The 15,113-nt window shown below is 43.6% G+C and overlaps 1 protein-coding gene across 1 annotated transcript; it reads right to left on the reverse strand.

The window, feature by feature from the left end:
* Nucleotides 1-6,988: 6,988 nt before the first annotated feature.
* LOC308331752 (E3 ubiquitin-protein ligase TRIM35-like) lies at nucleotides 6,989-7,960 on the reverse strand (the record flags this gene model as incomplete). The annotated part of the gene is made up of 1 exon (XM_080787242.1): nucleotides 6,989-7,960. The coding sequence occupies one exon, from the start codon at nucleotides 7,958-7,960 to the stop codon at nucleotides 6,989-6,991; it is 972 nt and encodes a 323-aa protein (XP_080643368.1).
* Between the last annotated feature and the right edge of the window lie 7,153 nt (nucleotides 7,961-15,113).

Raw genomic sequence — 15,113 nt, forward strand, 5'->3', positions numbered from 1 at the left:
ACATACTACTAGAGCATGTCTGAAATAAGTGTCAGAGCTGAAATCGACATGTAAATATGAAATAAATGCTTAAACATGTAGTAGCTAGGTGTAATGTTAGAGACCACAGAAGTGAACCTTTCAAGCCTGTTTTCTCAACTCGATGTTTTCTGCAAGACATTACTCTATAAGCCATATCTCCAAAACTGGTGGGTCAAACTGAACAACCAATTATGTCAATTTGAAGCTATGATTCCCTGCTTTCATATGACATTAAAAAATGGTTATCTTGACTCAGTCATGAAGGATGTGTTGGTGAATGCAGAAAGGCAGACGATGATCTTAGTGTAATATATTGGAGGGTTGCTTGCTTGATGCTTGCCGTGTGTGGCGGTTTGGAGCACATATGGAGATTCACACTGCAGTACTTGGGAGTTTTTCTGTGTTCTTTTTTCTTTTTTTTTGGTTCTACTAAAAATGTGCTTTGGTGGTGTCCGTTATGGAGGTGCACGGTGGTGGTGGTGGTGGGGGTGGTTATGTGAGGACAGGAATCTGCTCCCAGTGGCAGTGAAGTGGTCTGAGCTGAACTGCCTGCTGGGGGAACTCCCACTGCCTTAACCCATTTAGTCCTGAGGCCAATTCTACAAATGCCTTCTAAATTATGACAGTTTTTTATGTCGGTGCTTCTCAAAAATGTTCATGTCGAGGACCCCCAAAAATATATGTAATTGGCCGCCGACCCCCATCTTAAAATATGTTGTTCCAGAGACCCCCCCCCCCCCAGAATCAAATATACAAGTTAAAAACGATCGCTCTGAAAGAATATATATATAAAGATTTGCGCCACATTTTCACGATTTTTCAAAAATTGCAGACCTACAAGCTCATTCACTCGGTGCCAACGTGTTGCTTCGTGCCACTTTGGAATTTCTTCGATTTTTCTTTCATTTCTTCATGACATTAACTGGGAAAAAATCATTTGATTTTGTTATTAATTCATGAAAAGTTTTGCTTTTTTGGGCAATGTTTTTTTGAAAGTGTTTACAAATTATAATAATTAAAAACCAAATGTAGGAAACCAAAACTAAGGGGACCCGTAATAACAATGGGTCCGTGACCCACACGTGGGACCCGACCCACTGCTTGGGAACCAGTGCCTTAGAGGGCCCGGTCCACAGACTCAGCGTGCCACAGTGACAGATCACTTTGTTTTTCTCCCATTATTCATCCCCTCTTCCTCCTCCTCCTCTTCCTCCTCCTTCATCTCCTCCTCCTCCTCCTCCTTCAAAGTCTTCATTCCAAAATGCAGCCCTCTTGGAAAAATATTTTTAGAAAATAAGACTTTGGATTGCAAATGGAAACGCTGGCTGTCCTCGTGTAGCAGCACAGCAGGCCAGTGAAAGTTTCAAGTATCGGGGGAGGGGGGGAAGACAAGTGGCAGATCTCTGCGAGATCCCAGAGAATGTTTTTTGACCTGTAGCGAGAAAAAAAAACAAGGTCACACACATGTCTGCACATAATCACAAGTCTCTCCGATAGAGCTGCTCTCAGATCTGTGTGGCAATCGGTAGCATATGGTACAATCAATCATGTCTGGACCACTCTGTTATTACTGGCCTCTCTGCCAACAGAAGCATTAAGATCTGACACTGTGTGTGTGTGTGTGTGTGTGTGTGTGTGTGTGTGTGTGTGTGTGTGTGTGTGTGTGTGTGCGCGCGCGCACTGTGTACATAAGTTACATTACATATCAGTGATGTGTGTGTCGGTTCCTGTCAACACCCAAATCCTTTTCTTACCCCCACAATATAAACACACTTGTTGGGTTCGTTGTTATTGTACACTAGACCGGTGCCCAGCTGTAGAACACCGAGTCGGTAACGATGGAAGTTGGAGATCCATCCATGCACCACCCGGCTACCCGTTGTCCCTTTGTCAGAGTACCCGTTCCACCCATCTGTCTGTGTCCCTTTAAATGCCCATGTTTTTGAAGATTTCTGTATCTGTCTCTCTGTGTACAGCAGGGGCCCAGCTGTCCAGAGCCCTGGCAGAGAGAGGCCTTTTGTGGCCGTTCTGGACAACCGTTGGTCCGACGGACCCGACACCGGGCACTGCACTACCTGTGGGGGGTGTGGAACGCGTGTCAAATTTGAAGTCGGTGGGGCGAACGGTGCTCGAGTTACGTGGATTACAGTCATACGTATGTATTTATGTATGTATGTATGTATGTATGTACGTACGTACGTACGTACGTACGTACGTACGTACGTACGTACGTACAGAGAGTGAGACTTGATCTCTCTTGATCACTTATACAGTGGCTAGATAACGACCTACTTGATATAATACTACAGGGTGACACAAAACCATCAAAAGTAGCAGATCCGCAAGCTCAAAACGTACAAAGAAAATAGCAGATCTATAATCTCATGGTGCGTTTGCATAGCTGCGTCGTGAGCTGCGTGTTGATCTGCCATTTTGGTATGCAACGCCGTCATTAGTATGATGATGATGATGATGTGGACTCTAAATCTTGCTTCCCACACCAGGTCTCCCAGAGGAGTTAACTATAGCATTCCGCCAGTCACAGCCAATCTCCTGTTCTGTCACCATTAAGAGGCTGTGTGTATGCTAATACGTGTGAGAACCTTTTAACACCAATAACCGACTGACTTTTACTGTACCACTCTGACCGCAAAACACAGGATATGACCTCTGATAGTCGTTCCCCTCCCAGGGGTTGTTACCCATTGTGGATCGCTTTTATCGTGGCAACAAAACATTTAAGGCAGGGCCCCCATCATCTCTCTCTCTCTCTCTGTGTCCCAAAGACAAACCCTGTTATCTTCCTTTGTCTGCTGCTCTGCTCACAGGATTAAGTCTTCTAGTTTGCCAACAGAGAGTATACACCCACCCCCTTGAATTGAATACATAATACATACCATAATGGAAACAAGCCATCAAGGCTTTGTATTGCTTGTGTCATTGTACTTGTTGTACTGCTTGCAAACTGTCAGTAGAGTATCGGTACCAATCAAAGATGAGCACACTCATGACTGAAGGACATGCTGTTGTTGTGACCTGAAAGTATTAAAGGGGATAAGTCTGGGATATTTCAGAATGTTGTGTCTGGCTTTGATATTTGCAGGGGTGTCCCCGTCTCTCCAGCTCCAGCTCCTATTATAGTAAACAGAACATACTTTTTCCAGTGGCTTTGTTGAGTGAGTGAGACGTGTCTATGCAAGTTCAGTTGGCCCAGGAGAGGAAGGCCGAGCGGGGATTGGTGATACTGATAATTGTCACTGCATGTACTCCTACAGGCTGGGGGCGGAACCTGGCAGCAGGGAGTGTTCGGCGGGAGGAGTAGGATGAAGGCTCTTGCAGTACGTCCTCCCGGTGGGGGCTCCTCACCAGCAGGTGAGTCAGTAAATGTGAATTTTAGTTTTTTCATGTCATCTGAAAGCAGGGAATCATAGCTTCAAATTGACACATTGTTTGTTCAGTTTAACTCACCAGTTTTGGAGATATGGTATATAGAGTAATGTCTTGCAGAAAACAGCGAGTTGAGAAAACAGGCTTGAAAGGTTCACTTCTGTGGACTCTAACATTACACCTAGCTACATGTTTACATGTTAAATTCAGCTCTGATATTTATTTCAGACATGCTCAGTATGTGAAGAGTCTGCCTGTGCTATTCACTTATTTTGGATACAAAAATCAATAATTTCAGTTTTTCTACTAGCTGGAGGCTGTAGTCAAATCTGGTCACAAATGTGTGTGGGGTGGAAATGGCATAATGACTAAATTGGGGAGAAAAAAAAGGTTAAAAAAGCCAAAGAGAACAATATTGCAATTATACTCTAACCTACGCAAGTAATATTTTATTTCGTAAAAGAAGTTGTGGACAGCAGCTTTAAGGCAGAAGGTTGCACAGACGGAGCCAGTAGGCCTACGTAGGATCGGATGGACAAACCGTGTCATACACATGCACACCTGGTTCTAATACCAAAACCCAAGAAATTAGTCACTGAGAGGTGGTGTGTGTGTGTACGTACGTGCGTGTGTGCATGCGTGGCGTGCATGCGTATGCACTCACGCAGAAGAGGGATTAGATGTCCCTGCCTGGTAGCTAAAAGGAGAGATGAGGCTCAGGGATGAAGAGCTCACATATATCATCACCTCACACTGGCCTGCGTTGCGCTGCGTTGCGTTGCTTGGAGGGATGCTGCAGTCTAGACGCTGTGAGCGGCTCATAATTCATGAGTACTTTTATAGGACATTATCTGATCCATCTCTCCGTCCTGATAGCGATGAAATATTAAGGCACGTACGTGGCTGAGTGCTGAGTGCTGGATGGCTGATGGAACAAAAGCAGGAAGAAATTCATAAAGCCAGGAAACCATTACAGTGACCGGTCTGATGTATTGCATGCTGGCCCATCAGGCACGTCAGTGCAGGCGCTTTATAGAAAATCACTTATTTTGAGTTATTTGCGTTGATTCATGAGCTAGTTTTCAACCTGATTCATGAGCTAGGGCCAGTGGTTTTCAACCTGATTCATGAGCTAGGGCCAGTGATTACATTTCTGTTTGACTGTACCCTGTACTGATTACATTTCTGCCAATACAGTATTCAATGGAATGAGCAACTAGGGCAGTGGTTCGCAAACCTTTTCATGTCAAGGACCCCCAAATTGACACTAATTAGCCTGCGCACCTGATGGATATAAAAATAGGATCCATCTTTTATCATGATAACTTTGAAAGGACTGTATAATTATGAAAACATTGTAAATATATACCTTCGATAACTCAGCAGGGAGACCAATTAAATACCGTGCTGTATTTACCTTAAAGTGAGTGAATAGCCCTTTAAATGACCATCACTGTACCAAAAATAGAAACATACCTTAAAAAATGATTTGGAGGCAGATGAAATAAAGATCGGAGAGAGTTTTAAGGTTTAACCATTATTTTAGTAGGTATAAAGTCAACTTACATAGAGAATGTGCTACATGGTTCAGATAATAGTATTTACATCAATATATTTTAGAATAATCAATTGTTGATTCCAAAAGAACCCGAAGCTGAACTGAACTTCCGAACTGAACTCCGGACCTGAACTCCTCTTCACAGTATTTATTCCAGGCTAAATACTGCAGATCACGTCAGATTTGTTGATATAATGTTCATTGGCTGTAGATGTTTCATGTCCGCCATGTCAGATGACAAGACCAGTGTTGGCGCTCTTTCATTAGTGCAACGCCTAGATGATGAGGATGGTGTAGCGACGCAGAGTTCATCTTCCTTGGTTCAGTCATTGATGCCCATTGAAGCCTGGAGAGCGCCTAGGCAGGCGTTGCCAGGCAACCTGTAGATAACTTTCCCTGCACTGTACTTTCGGCAGAGAAAGAACGCTCCCTGACTCAGTGAGCAGCTATCTCACTCGGCCAAGGTCATATGCATGTAGACTCAAACCATAATAGACACTTAATTATTGCACGTTTGTGGCTGGTGGCAGACAACATGGAGACTGAATAAGGAGTCAACAAGATATTAAATGGGACAGATGAAAACATGTTTTGGCCATAAACCTGAATGACATGACATTTAAGATGATTAGGAACAACGCTGTATAAACAGGCAGTAGGTCAAGCGTAAAATGATGATATGGAGCATAAGGTGACAATATGAATGATCCGGCCTGGGTCAAAGTTCAGGAGAATATGGGAGATTGACCACTGGACATTAGTTTGTAAACAGATAAGACCCATTTTATCTATCAGCACCCCCATTTGAAAAGATATGCCAGGGATAAGAGAAGATTGTTACAGCTCTAGCAGTGATTCTCAACCTGCTTAATTTCAAGGACCCCCAGTTTGACATACATATTAGTCTACATACCCCCATTTAATGACATTTCTATCTCTGAGACCCCAATTTATATTGTAAAATCAATGTTAATTTAACTCTGAAGGGTCCATTTGGTTCCAAACTATCATTTAACTGGGGACCCCCTGTTACTCCCTCAAGGACCCTTGGGCGTCCCCGGACCCCACTTTGGGAACCACTGACCTAGGGCATTCATTTATGACAAAATTAGTTAAAATATGGAGATAAGAGTTTTCTTTCAACAACAACAAAGTACAACAAAGTATCAATAAATGTAAATTCTAATGTACATTGAAATGTTAATTATAGAGTAGAGTTATCGGTAATAGACAATAGTGTTTCATTATAACTAAGATATTCGCTAAAATATCATATTTTTAATGACTGATGTAGTCACTACGAGTAAAAAATGTTCAAAGAAAGGGCTACAGATGCCTCCTCAACCACCAGATTGTTGAACGCAACGCAAAAGAACGGAATGAGTGTTTCGGTGAACGTATGATGTGTGAAGGTGTGCACGTATGATGTGTGAAGGTGTGCACGTATGATGTGTGAAGGTGTGCACGTATGATGTGTGAAGGTGTGCACGTATGATGTGTGAAGGTGTGCACGTATGATGTGTGAAGGTGTGCACGTATGATGTGTGAAGGTGTGCACGTATGATGTGTGAAGGTGTGCACGTATGATGTGTGAAGGTGTGCACGTATGATGTGTGAAGGTGTGCACGTATGATGTGTGAAGGTGTGCACGTATGATGTGTGAAGGTGTGCATGTGTGTGTCAGTGACGGTGTCACAGAAGGACAGCTTTCCTTCGTTCCGGTCCAGCTGGACTCTGATCCTCTGAGGTCTGCTTCAGTGAGAGAACGATGTCCGGTCCAGTGGATCGAGCTCTGTAGTTGCCTCCCTCTAGCGTTATACTCCAGCGCTGAGCTCCTCCGTATGCATTCCTCTGGTGCACACCCAGCGTCCAGCGTTCACTGACTACATGTCCAACCTCCACAGACCAGCTGTGAGTCCCTGAGTTAAAGCCCTCAGAACCCAGGACACCCGGACAGTGCTCAAACCTCTTTGGGTTGGCGGGAAGCGGCCGCTGTCTCTCTCCCCGACTCCCACTGCCCAGCTATTCAGACAGGGTGTATTCTCGATGGGCAGTGTTGGGGTCCAGGGTGACAGGAGTGTAGGAGACAATGTCCTTCATCTCCTCCCAGACTCTGAAGGCCAGGTTGCCCAGGTGTTTGTTCACGTCCATCAGTGGTCCTGAGACCGGCTGCGGGTCCTGCAGTGTGTACTGGACTCTTTTCATTGTGGTCTTGTAGTTCTGCAGGAATAAGACGTGTCCAGCTCTCAGCTCCTCCTCTATGGCTTTGATGATGTTTGAAAGGGTTAATATGTCTCTGTTCAGACCCTCGATCTTCTCCTTCATCGTCTGATTCTTCTGCTCCTCTTCCTCCTTCAGTGCAGCGAGGCTGGCTTCCTGTTTCCTTCGTAGATACTGATAAAGCGTATTATACTGGTGCTTAATTTCCCTCTGTGTGTTCTGATACTGGACCTTCATGTGTTTTGCCGTTTGGTCACTTTTACTTTTAACTTCCTTAAAGACCTCCAGTTTCTCCTCTAAAGTCTCCAGTGATTCCTGGACGTCCACCATGTAATCCAGAGCAGCTTCGTTGATGGGTCTAAAACTGTGGTGCTGGTGTTTTTCAGTATCTCCACACATAGCACACACTGGCTGTTGGCATTCCAGGCAGAACAGTTTGAGTTCCTCAGCAGCATGTAGATTGCAGCGATGCTGATCATCCTCAGACCCTGATGAAGTTCTCTTACGTTTTGAAGCTCTCTGTCTCTGTCTCTCCTGTTGGACTTTGAAGGCCTCGCACACGTTCTTCAGAGCCAGGTTAGGGGGTGGTGGATGACCTGCTGAATGTATTTCCTTGCAAAGTGGACATGACTCTATGTCCTCATCCTCCCATTCCTCCTGCAGACAGTCATTACAGAAGCTGTGGCCACATGACAGGATAAGTGGATTTTCAAAGATCAAATGACAGACAGGGCAGGAATAATCCTCTTCTGGAAGAGACGACGTAGAAGCCATTTAGTCTCTGAGTGAAGCTACGAGCACTCTGCTCAATAGGGAGTCAGTCAGTCAGTCAGTGGTGGTAACTCTCTCTCTCTTCTCCTCTAGAATGTTCCCTGAAGTTGACTTTCACTGTGAATGGTGGACTTAATTCATTGCATATATAAAGACATGAAATCAGCAAAGGGGGTGTGGCCTGACATGGCAAGTTCTGAGATACTGGGCAGCAACTGGATTCAACCAGTTACGTTGACTGGCCCATTTGATGACTGTGGCAAGATATAAGCAGTGTTATGACAAGATATAGCGAGACCTTGGAGAAAGCATGGGAGTGAAAACCGGAGGAGTGCACACAGCTGCGCAAGCCTGTGCAGGCCTCTCACAATGTAACAATGTAACATGTTAAAATGAAAAGTAAGGGGGATTGTATATGAACAGACAGAGAATATGATTATTCCCTATCAGTGGTTGTTGTTAAAGTCCAATTCAGCTGACAGAGACTGGGTCTGGTCAGTATTCACTCCTCTATACCGGTAGCTGTGGAAAGACAGTCTGTCCTCTCGCACTGGAAGTCGTGTTTCATCTGAAGGTGAATCGGTATTTGTCTTGTGTTGTGTGTCACAAGGACCTCATCGGACTCGATGGACAAGTGTGTGTGTGTGTGTGTGTGTGTGTGTGTGTGTGTGTGTGTGTGTGTGTGTGTGTGTGTGTGTGTGTTGGTCAGTGAGGAAGGTGAGGTTAACGACCTCTCTGTGTAATGATTAATGTGAGTCAGGAGAGGTGCAGAGACAAGACCATACAATTGTTTCATCTCCGAGTGACTTTTCAAAGTGTTTTTTATTCATTCTGCACACACACACACACACACACACACACACACACACACACACACAATGCAGAGTCACAATGCCGCCATTTAGAAAGTTACAAAAGTACCAATTACAAATTCACAATATAATTACAGTACCAAAGTAAATAAATATACTCATTATAAACTATTTATTTAAATGCATTCATTTTAAATTGCCAATATATATATAACTTATAATTGCAGTGTACTGTTGTATAGAGACCAGTATTTACTGCATGTATTTTCTGTGACGGTATACCTACCCTAGGGGGCACGGGGAGAACATGCAAACTGTCATGGTCAGACTGTCAACCTTTTGACTCTGTACTGTAACAAGCGGTGTTTTTGAGTGGTGCAACCACTCCTACAACCAGCAATGTCCGTGTCTACCTATGTGGCCATGAGCACGAGTATACTGTATGCCTATTAGTATTAGTAGGGGCGCTGTGCCAGAAACGGAGAGAGAGAGATAGTGCTGCTCTGTTGACTGCTAATGAGAGAGAGAGATGAGGAGGAGGAGAGGAGGGAGAGGGGAGTTGCACCACTCAGTTCACACGGGTGTGATTTTTTTTCTGTGCTCACAGCTTATCCCTGTGATATTTGTCCAAAACGTGTGCAACAACAACGGTCTGTTTGTATTCGTCTGCTCTCAGACCGTCGGGGCGCGTTGACCTAGTTAACGGTTAACATTAAACAAAGAATGAAAAGGATTTGTCTATATGGTTTTACCTGTATCACCAAAGAGCACCCATCTAAGAGCCACTAACGGATCCCTGCAGCGCTTCCATTCCTCTATTTCTAAATGAAAAGGACCTGTTTAATTGATCTGTTCACGTTTTATAGTCTTAAATTTAACGCCATAGAACACATATCACACGCTGTGATCGGTAATGGGCATAAAAATCACACCTGTGTGAAGTGAGGGGCGCTCTTATCAGCTGATTTGCTCGTCTATATGTGATGTGCAGTACATTCTCCATTCATTGTCGATGGGAATTTAGTGTTTGTGTAAGACGAAAATCTACACTATATGTGTAGATTTGCCATTTTTGAGGGGCTGGTGCCCCTCAAAAACTGGTGATTTTCCGACTCTTTCTTTTTTTCTTTCTTTCCACATCACCACTTATCAACCTATCTTCAAGCGGTCCTCACTAAAAAATCCTACTCTGTCTGTGTCTCAGGAAGGCTGTGGGCACTTCAGAAACCCGTCTTCCAGTGACATCAAAATGATAACAAAAAGGTCGTGGGGATTGCGATCCCTTTAGAATGAATGAAACGCGTCATGCTACTGCATCTGGCAGAGAGTCCAGGACTCTCTGAAACTGGACAAACTGATCTCTAGAGTCGTTTAAGGCAACACTTAACCACATCATGTTGTACTCAAGGCGTCCTCGGAAAAATACAGCATTTTCCCAATGGTATTCCAAAAAAGGTCTACAACAAATCTCTCTCTCTCTCTCTCTCTCTCTCTCTCTCTCTCTCTCTCCAGGTGGTGGTTGCTAACAGATGTTTTGAGAAGCAGAGTTTGTCTCCCTGCTGCATACTATTAATGTCTACACATCTACACACACCTGCCGCCCTGCTTCAATTACAACACTCGCACCCTCCATCAGGTCAGCACGTGTGTGTGTGTGTGTGTGTGTGTGTGTGTGTGTGTGTGTGTGTGTGTGTGTGGGTTAGCACGTGACATAGCATAGGTGTGTATCAAAAATAAAGGCCAGGTTTTCTGCATATAATTAGCTGGCAAAGACACACCAGAGATGGCGACTCGAGTTAAAGACTCTTACTCGAGTCGCCACCAATGGGACTCTAGACTCAACTCGGACTCTCCCCTCAAAGACTCCAGACACGACTCGGACTCGAGCTCCGATACTCGTGGGCATCTCTGGCGCACACACACACACACATGCCGCAGGAACGTGAACTTAAATCAAATGAGATTCCCGATAGATACGCACCCATTGATTTTGGTCTTCTTGATATAATAAAGAAAATAATATTCAATGACACAGATTATACCATGGCCCTTCATACACCTGGAAGTAAGATTGTTATTGTGGTGAAACAAGTACTCAAATGGTTTACTTAAGTGAAAGTATTTTACTGTATTAAAAAAAAAACTCAGTCTAATATTAGGAGGACAGTTTTTAGATGCTTTATTCAAAGCCATCCCCGGTAATTAATAGAGGTTACTATTAGAGGATTTACGGTAGGCTGTGTCGAGTGCCCAAAACAGCCGATCTACAAGCTCACAACGCATCACACTGCCACGCGTTCGGGTGCGTGACACCATTACACGTTCATAAATTAAGCATTTATGAACCGTGCGGAGGAGAAGAATCGGAGCGGTCTGAATTACCTAGACGCGTTCCTGCTGTCACCAATTTGCTCACAGCTGTCATGCTTTAGAGTAGACGCAACGAGGTCCAGCAGGAGATGGGAAGGGAATGCAATGAGAGCACGTCCGTCGTCCATTCACCGCCAGGAGATATCCAGCCGCCAGCAGGCAGGCAGAAACCTTGGAACACCTTCCCAATAACCATTACGATATACCCACAACCTGTGTATCGGTCGATACTAAGTACCGGTCCAAATGGACCTTCGCAGGGTCTGTATATATCGTAAATCGATTCAAACTGGGGTTTTTTTTTTGTTGTCATTTGTTACTGTATTTAAAAGAAGATAAGAGAAATGTGTCCGTGACCCACAAATGGGTCCCGACCCAGTGTTTGGGAAACGGTGGTATAAAGTGTACAATGTACAAATGTACAATGTATACATATAGACTTGTTTAGGTTTATGGAAGCATATAGCCATAATTCAAATGAAATAGAATGAGCATGATCTGTCGATTAAATGTAAATGCTATTGCATTTTACATTTATCTTTGTCTAAAAAAAAAGTACTTGTTAATAATCACCCGAAGATTAAAAAAGCTTTTCTCTCATTTCAATTGACCTTTTCCGTATTTGCCATTTCATTTGAATCATGGCAGCTATTATGCTTCCATATAGGTTCAACCATGCATTACAAATTACAACGTATGCGTCCTACAGTACACGTCCCTACTGGTGTTATTTATAAGAGTATACCATCTGGCCAACAGCTGCATGCTTGCCCTGCCTTGTGGTTGCCGTTCATGGAAAGCAGAGCTTTCTCCAAGAACACGAAGAAGAAAGCTCTGCCGTTGGTGTGTTTTGGAGATTTGACTCCATGCCGGAACTCGACTTCCTCTTCACATATCGCTCTCACTGTGTGGCCCAGTGACCCTCGGGGTACCATGAGGCTGAGGAGGTTCCAAATAGTCCCATACGCGTCCATTTGTACATTCTGAGTTTGGGCTCAAACTGACAAAGTTTGAGCTTTAGGGTGAACCAAAGACAGGGTCAGCAGGGCTACGGTGCACCACAGATGGGCAGAGAGAAAATGGTTTCCCTCTTAAAGTTTGGATTAGACACTTTGGTAAAGGTTTCGTAGTCGATATATTTTGAGTCTGACTAAGTCAATGACCTCGTCATAGACAGTGAAAAAGCTCTCAATGTCACTCTTTTAGTGCAAACATGATGATCCTGCCATTATTATAACGTCACAAAACCCAGTATAGTACGGCATTGAGTTTGAATACATAATGTCAAGTTCATGTTGATTTAGCCTTTTGTAGTAGGAAGAACTCTGGATTTATGGTGGTCTCTGGCCTTAATGAATGCATACCAAACCGGGGGTCCTTGAAATGAAACGGTTTGGTAAACGGTGACCCAGAGGGTCAGGAGGACAGCGCTGGTGGAGGGGTGTAGTGGAACTATGGTAGAGAGACATTGTGAATATACTGAAGATAATGTGGCCGTAATCTGAAGACGTCAGACTCCACTTTAGCCTCTAGCAGTTGATCTACTTTTTTATTTTTTTATCCCATGATTTTGCAACACATTTTTTTTCACCCAGTGTCAATTATCTAATCATGAAATCCTGGGCGCTACAACACTCCCATGGGGAGACAACCTGGGGAGAGCAACGGACTGACCTAATGCTTCCTTCCTATGCATGAGGAGTCCAAGCCAGTTTCCCCGGGTGGACGTAGCACGTCGAAGGAACACATTATTCTAACCGGTTCCTTTCCTCTCCATCTGTGAGGGTACCTACCCTAGGGGGACACAGGGATAACATGCAAACTCCACACAGAAAGGCCGTTTTGCCAACCCCACCTCGGGTATGGGCACTGATGACGCGGAGGAGAGAACACAGTTGCTCTAGTTATGACGACCATGCAGAAGTTACCCTGGTCTGTGTTTTCTTGACCACAAGGTTATTAAAATGTCATTTAGATGGCATGTCATTTAGACGGAGGCTGGGTTCATTGTTTACCAGGTGGTATCCGCTATAGTTTCAATGTACAGATTATTATTTTGACGATGGTATACTCACTGTTTAGTCTAAGACGCAAAGCCCCCCTAAAACAGAACCAGATGTAAGCGGATGATCCGCTGTGGCAACCCAGACAGGATTTAGCCAACAGAAGAAAGAAGGTTGTTTAGTCTGATGCTATATAGGTCAGTGGTTTTCAACCCTTTCCATATCAAGGTCCATCATTTATTCTGCATTTTAGCCACGGCTCAAATGCGGCTCTCACTGACTGCCATCGCGCACATTCCAGCTTTTCACCAGAGGAGAAAAACTTTAAAAACTTTTTTTTGTTTTTGTTTTCCAAAATGAGTTAATAGCACAGGCAGACTCTTCACATACTAGAGCATGTCTGAAATAAGTGTCAGAGCTGAAAGCGACATGTAAATATGAAATAAATGCTTAAACATGTAGCTAGGTGTAATGTTAGAGACCACAGAAGTGAACCTTTCCAGCCTGTTTTCTCAACTCGCTGTTTTCTGCAAGACATTACTCTATAAGCCAAACTGGTGGGTCAAACTGAACAACAAATATGTCAATTTGAAGCTATGATTCCCTGCTTTCATAAGACATGAAAAAAACGAAAATTCAAAGAAATCCAATGGCAGTCCCTCAGTCAAATTTGGTCACATTTGATGAGATTTAACCCAAAACTTTCAATATTTTGTTGTCGTTGGATAAGATTCTGTCCACAATTCCATGCTGTATTGATGTGGAATCATAGGAGAGATAACGGGCAAACGTTGATCAAAATAACAGTTCTTCTACATTACTTTAATTCTACATTCTCTAATTATCTAGACGTCCTGTAAATTAAGTAGCAGATGCACGTCCTGTAAATTAAGTAGCAGATGCAGATGCTTAAAATAATGTAACTCTTGTGAGCATAAAATGAAAAATGTTTTGGCCCGTAAGGGTCCATTTGGTTTCATGTTACACTCTCAAGAGTGATTTAACAAGGGTCCATTTGTTTACCAACTCTCCATCATTTAGCTGGAGACCACCTGGAACCCCTTCAAGGACCGCTGGTTGTCCCTACACCACTGTTTGAAAACCACTGCTATAGGTTATTGGTTTAGCTGTGATCCTAGTTAACTTATCATCTTCCAAAAAAGGATAAAACCAGGCCAAAACAGCAGATTTACAAGCTGACGTTGTGAGCTCATAGATTGGCTATTTTCGCACATATCAAAAAGGGGCTTAAGTAGTTCAAATGTTTAAAAGGTTTTATTATCAGTTAAGAACATAATTATCGGTTACGATGTGGAAAAAGTAATTGCTGCCTTCATTACATGACGTCTGGGCCGTTGGCAACGACCAAGTGCTCATTGTCTCACCTGCAGATGGTCTCAAATGCCAATGCAGTGACGACGACTGCTTTGGTGTAGAGCAGTGCTTTTCAACCTTTTTCATATCGATTTCCATTATTTATTGATTCAGCATTTAAGTCACAGACCACTATTTGATGACATTTTGACTCCCAGACCCAAAACTAAATAATATTTTTAATTTTGATGTAGTTGGATAAGATTCCATGCTGTATTGATGGTGTACCATAGGAGAGACAACAGGCAAACGTTGATCAAAATAACAATTAGATCTAATGAGGATGCATTTGGTTACCAACAGGCTATGAGAAAAATACATTCAAAGAGCCTATCTATGATCTGCAGCTACTCAGTACTCAGTCAGGCGTATGTGTAAACTGACTGTTGGATGAATGACAGTCCTTGAGCTTTGTGGGATAACAGTCACACATACTGAGAAGGTGTTTCTTCATCCTCTTCTGGAAGGTGTGAACACTGCTAGATGTAATGTCTCCAACAACCACAACCGCTGGGGACCACCTGCAATTCCCTCAAGGACCACTGGTTGAATTCCACTGGTGTAGAGGGACAAAGGGGAGGGGGCCAAGTACAGACC

The sequence above is a fragment of the Protomyctophum bolini genome (genome assembly GCF_963924005.1).
Source record: "Protomyctophum bolini genome assembly, chromosome: 17".
Taxonomy (NCBI): domain Eukaryota; kingdom Metazoa; phylum Chordata; class Actinopteri; order Myctophiformes; family Myctophidae; genus Protomyctophum; species Protomyctophum bolini.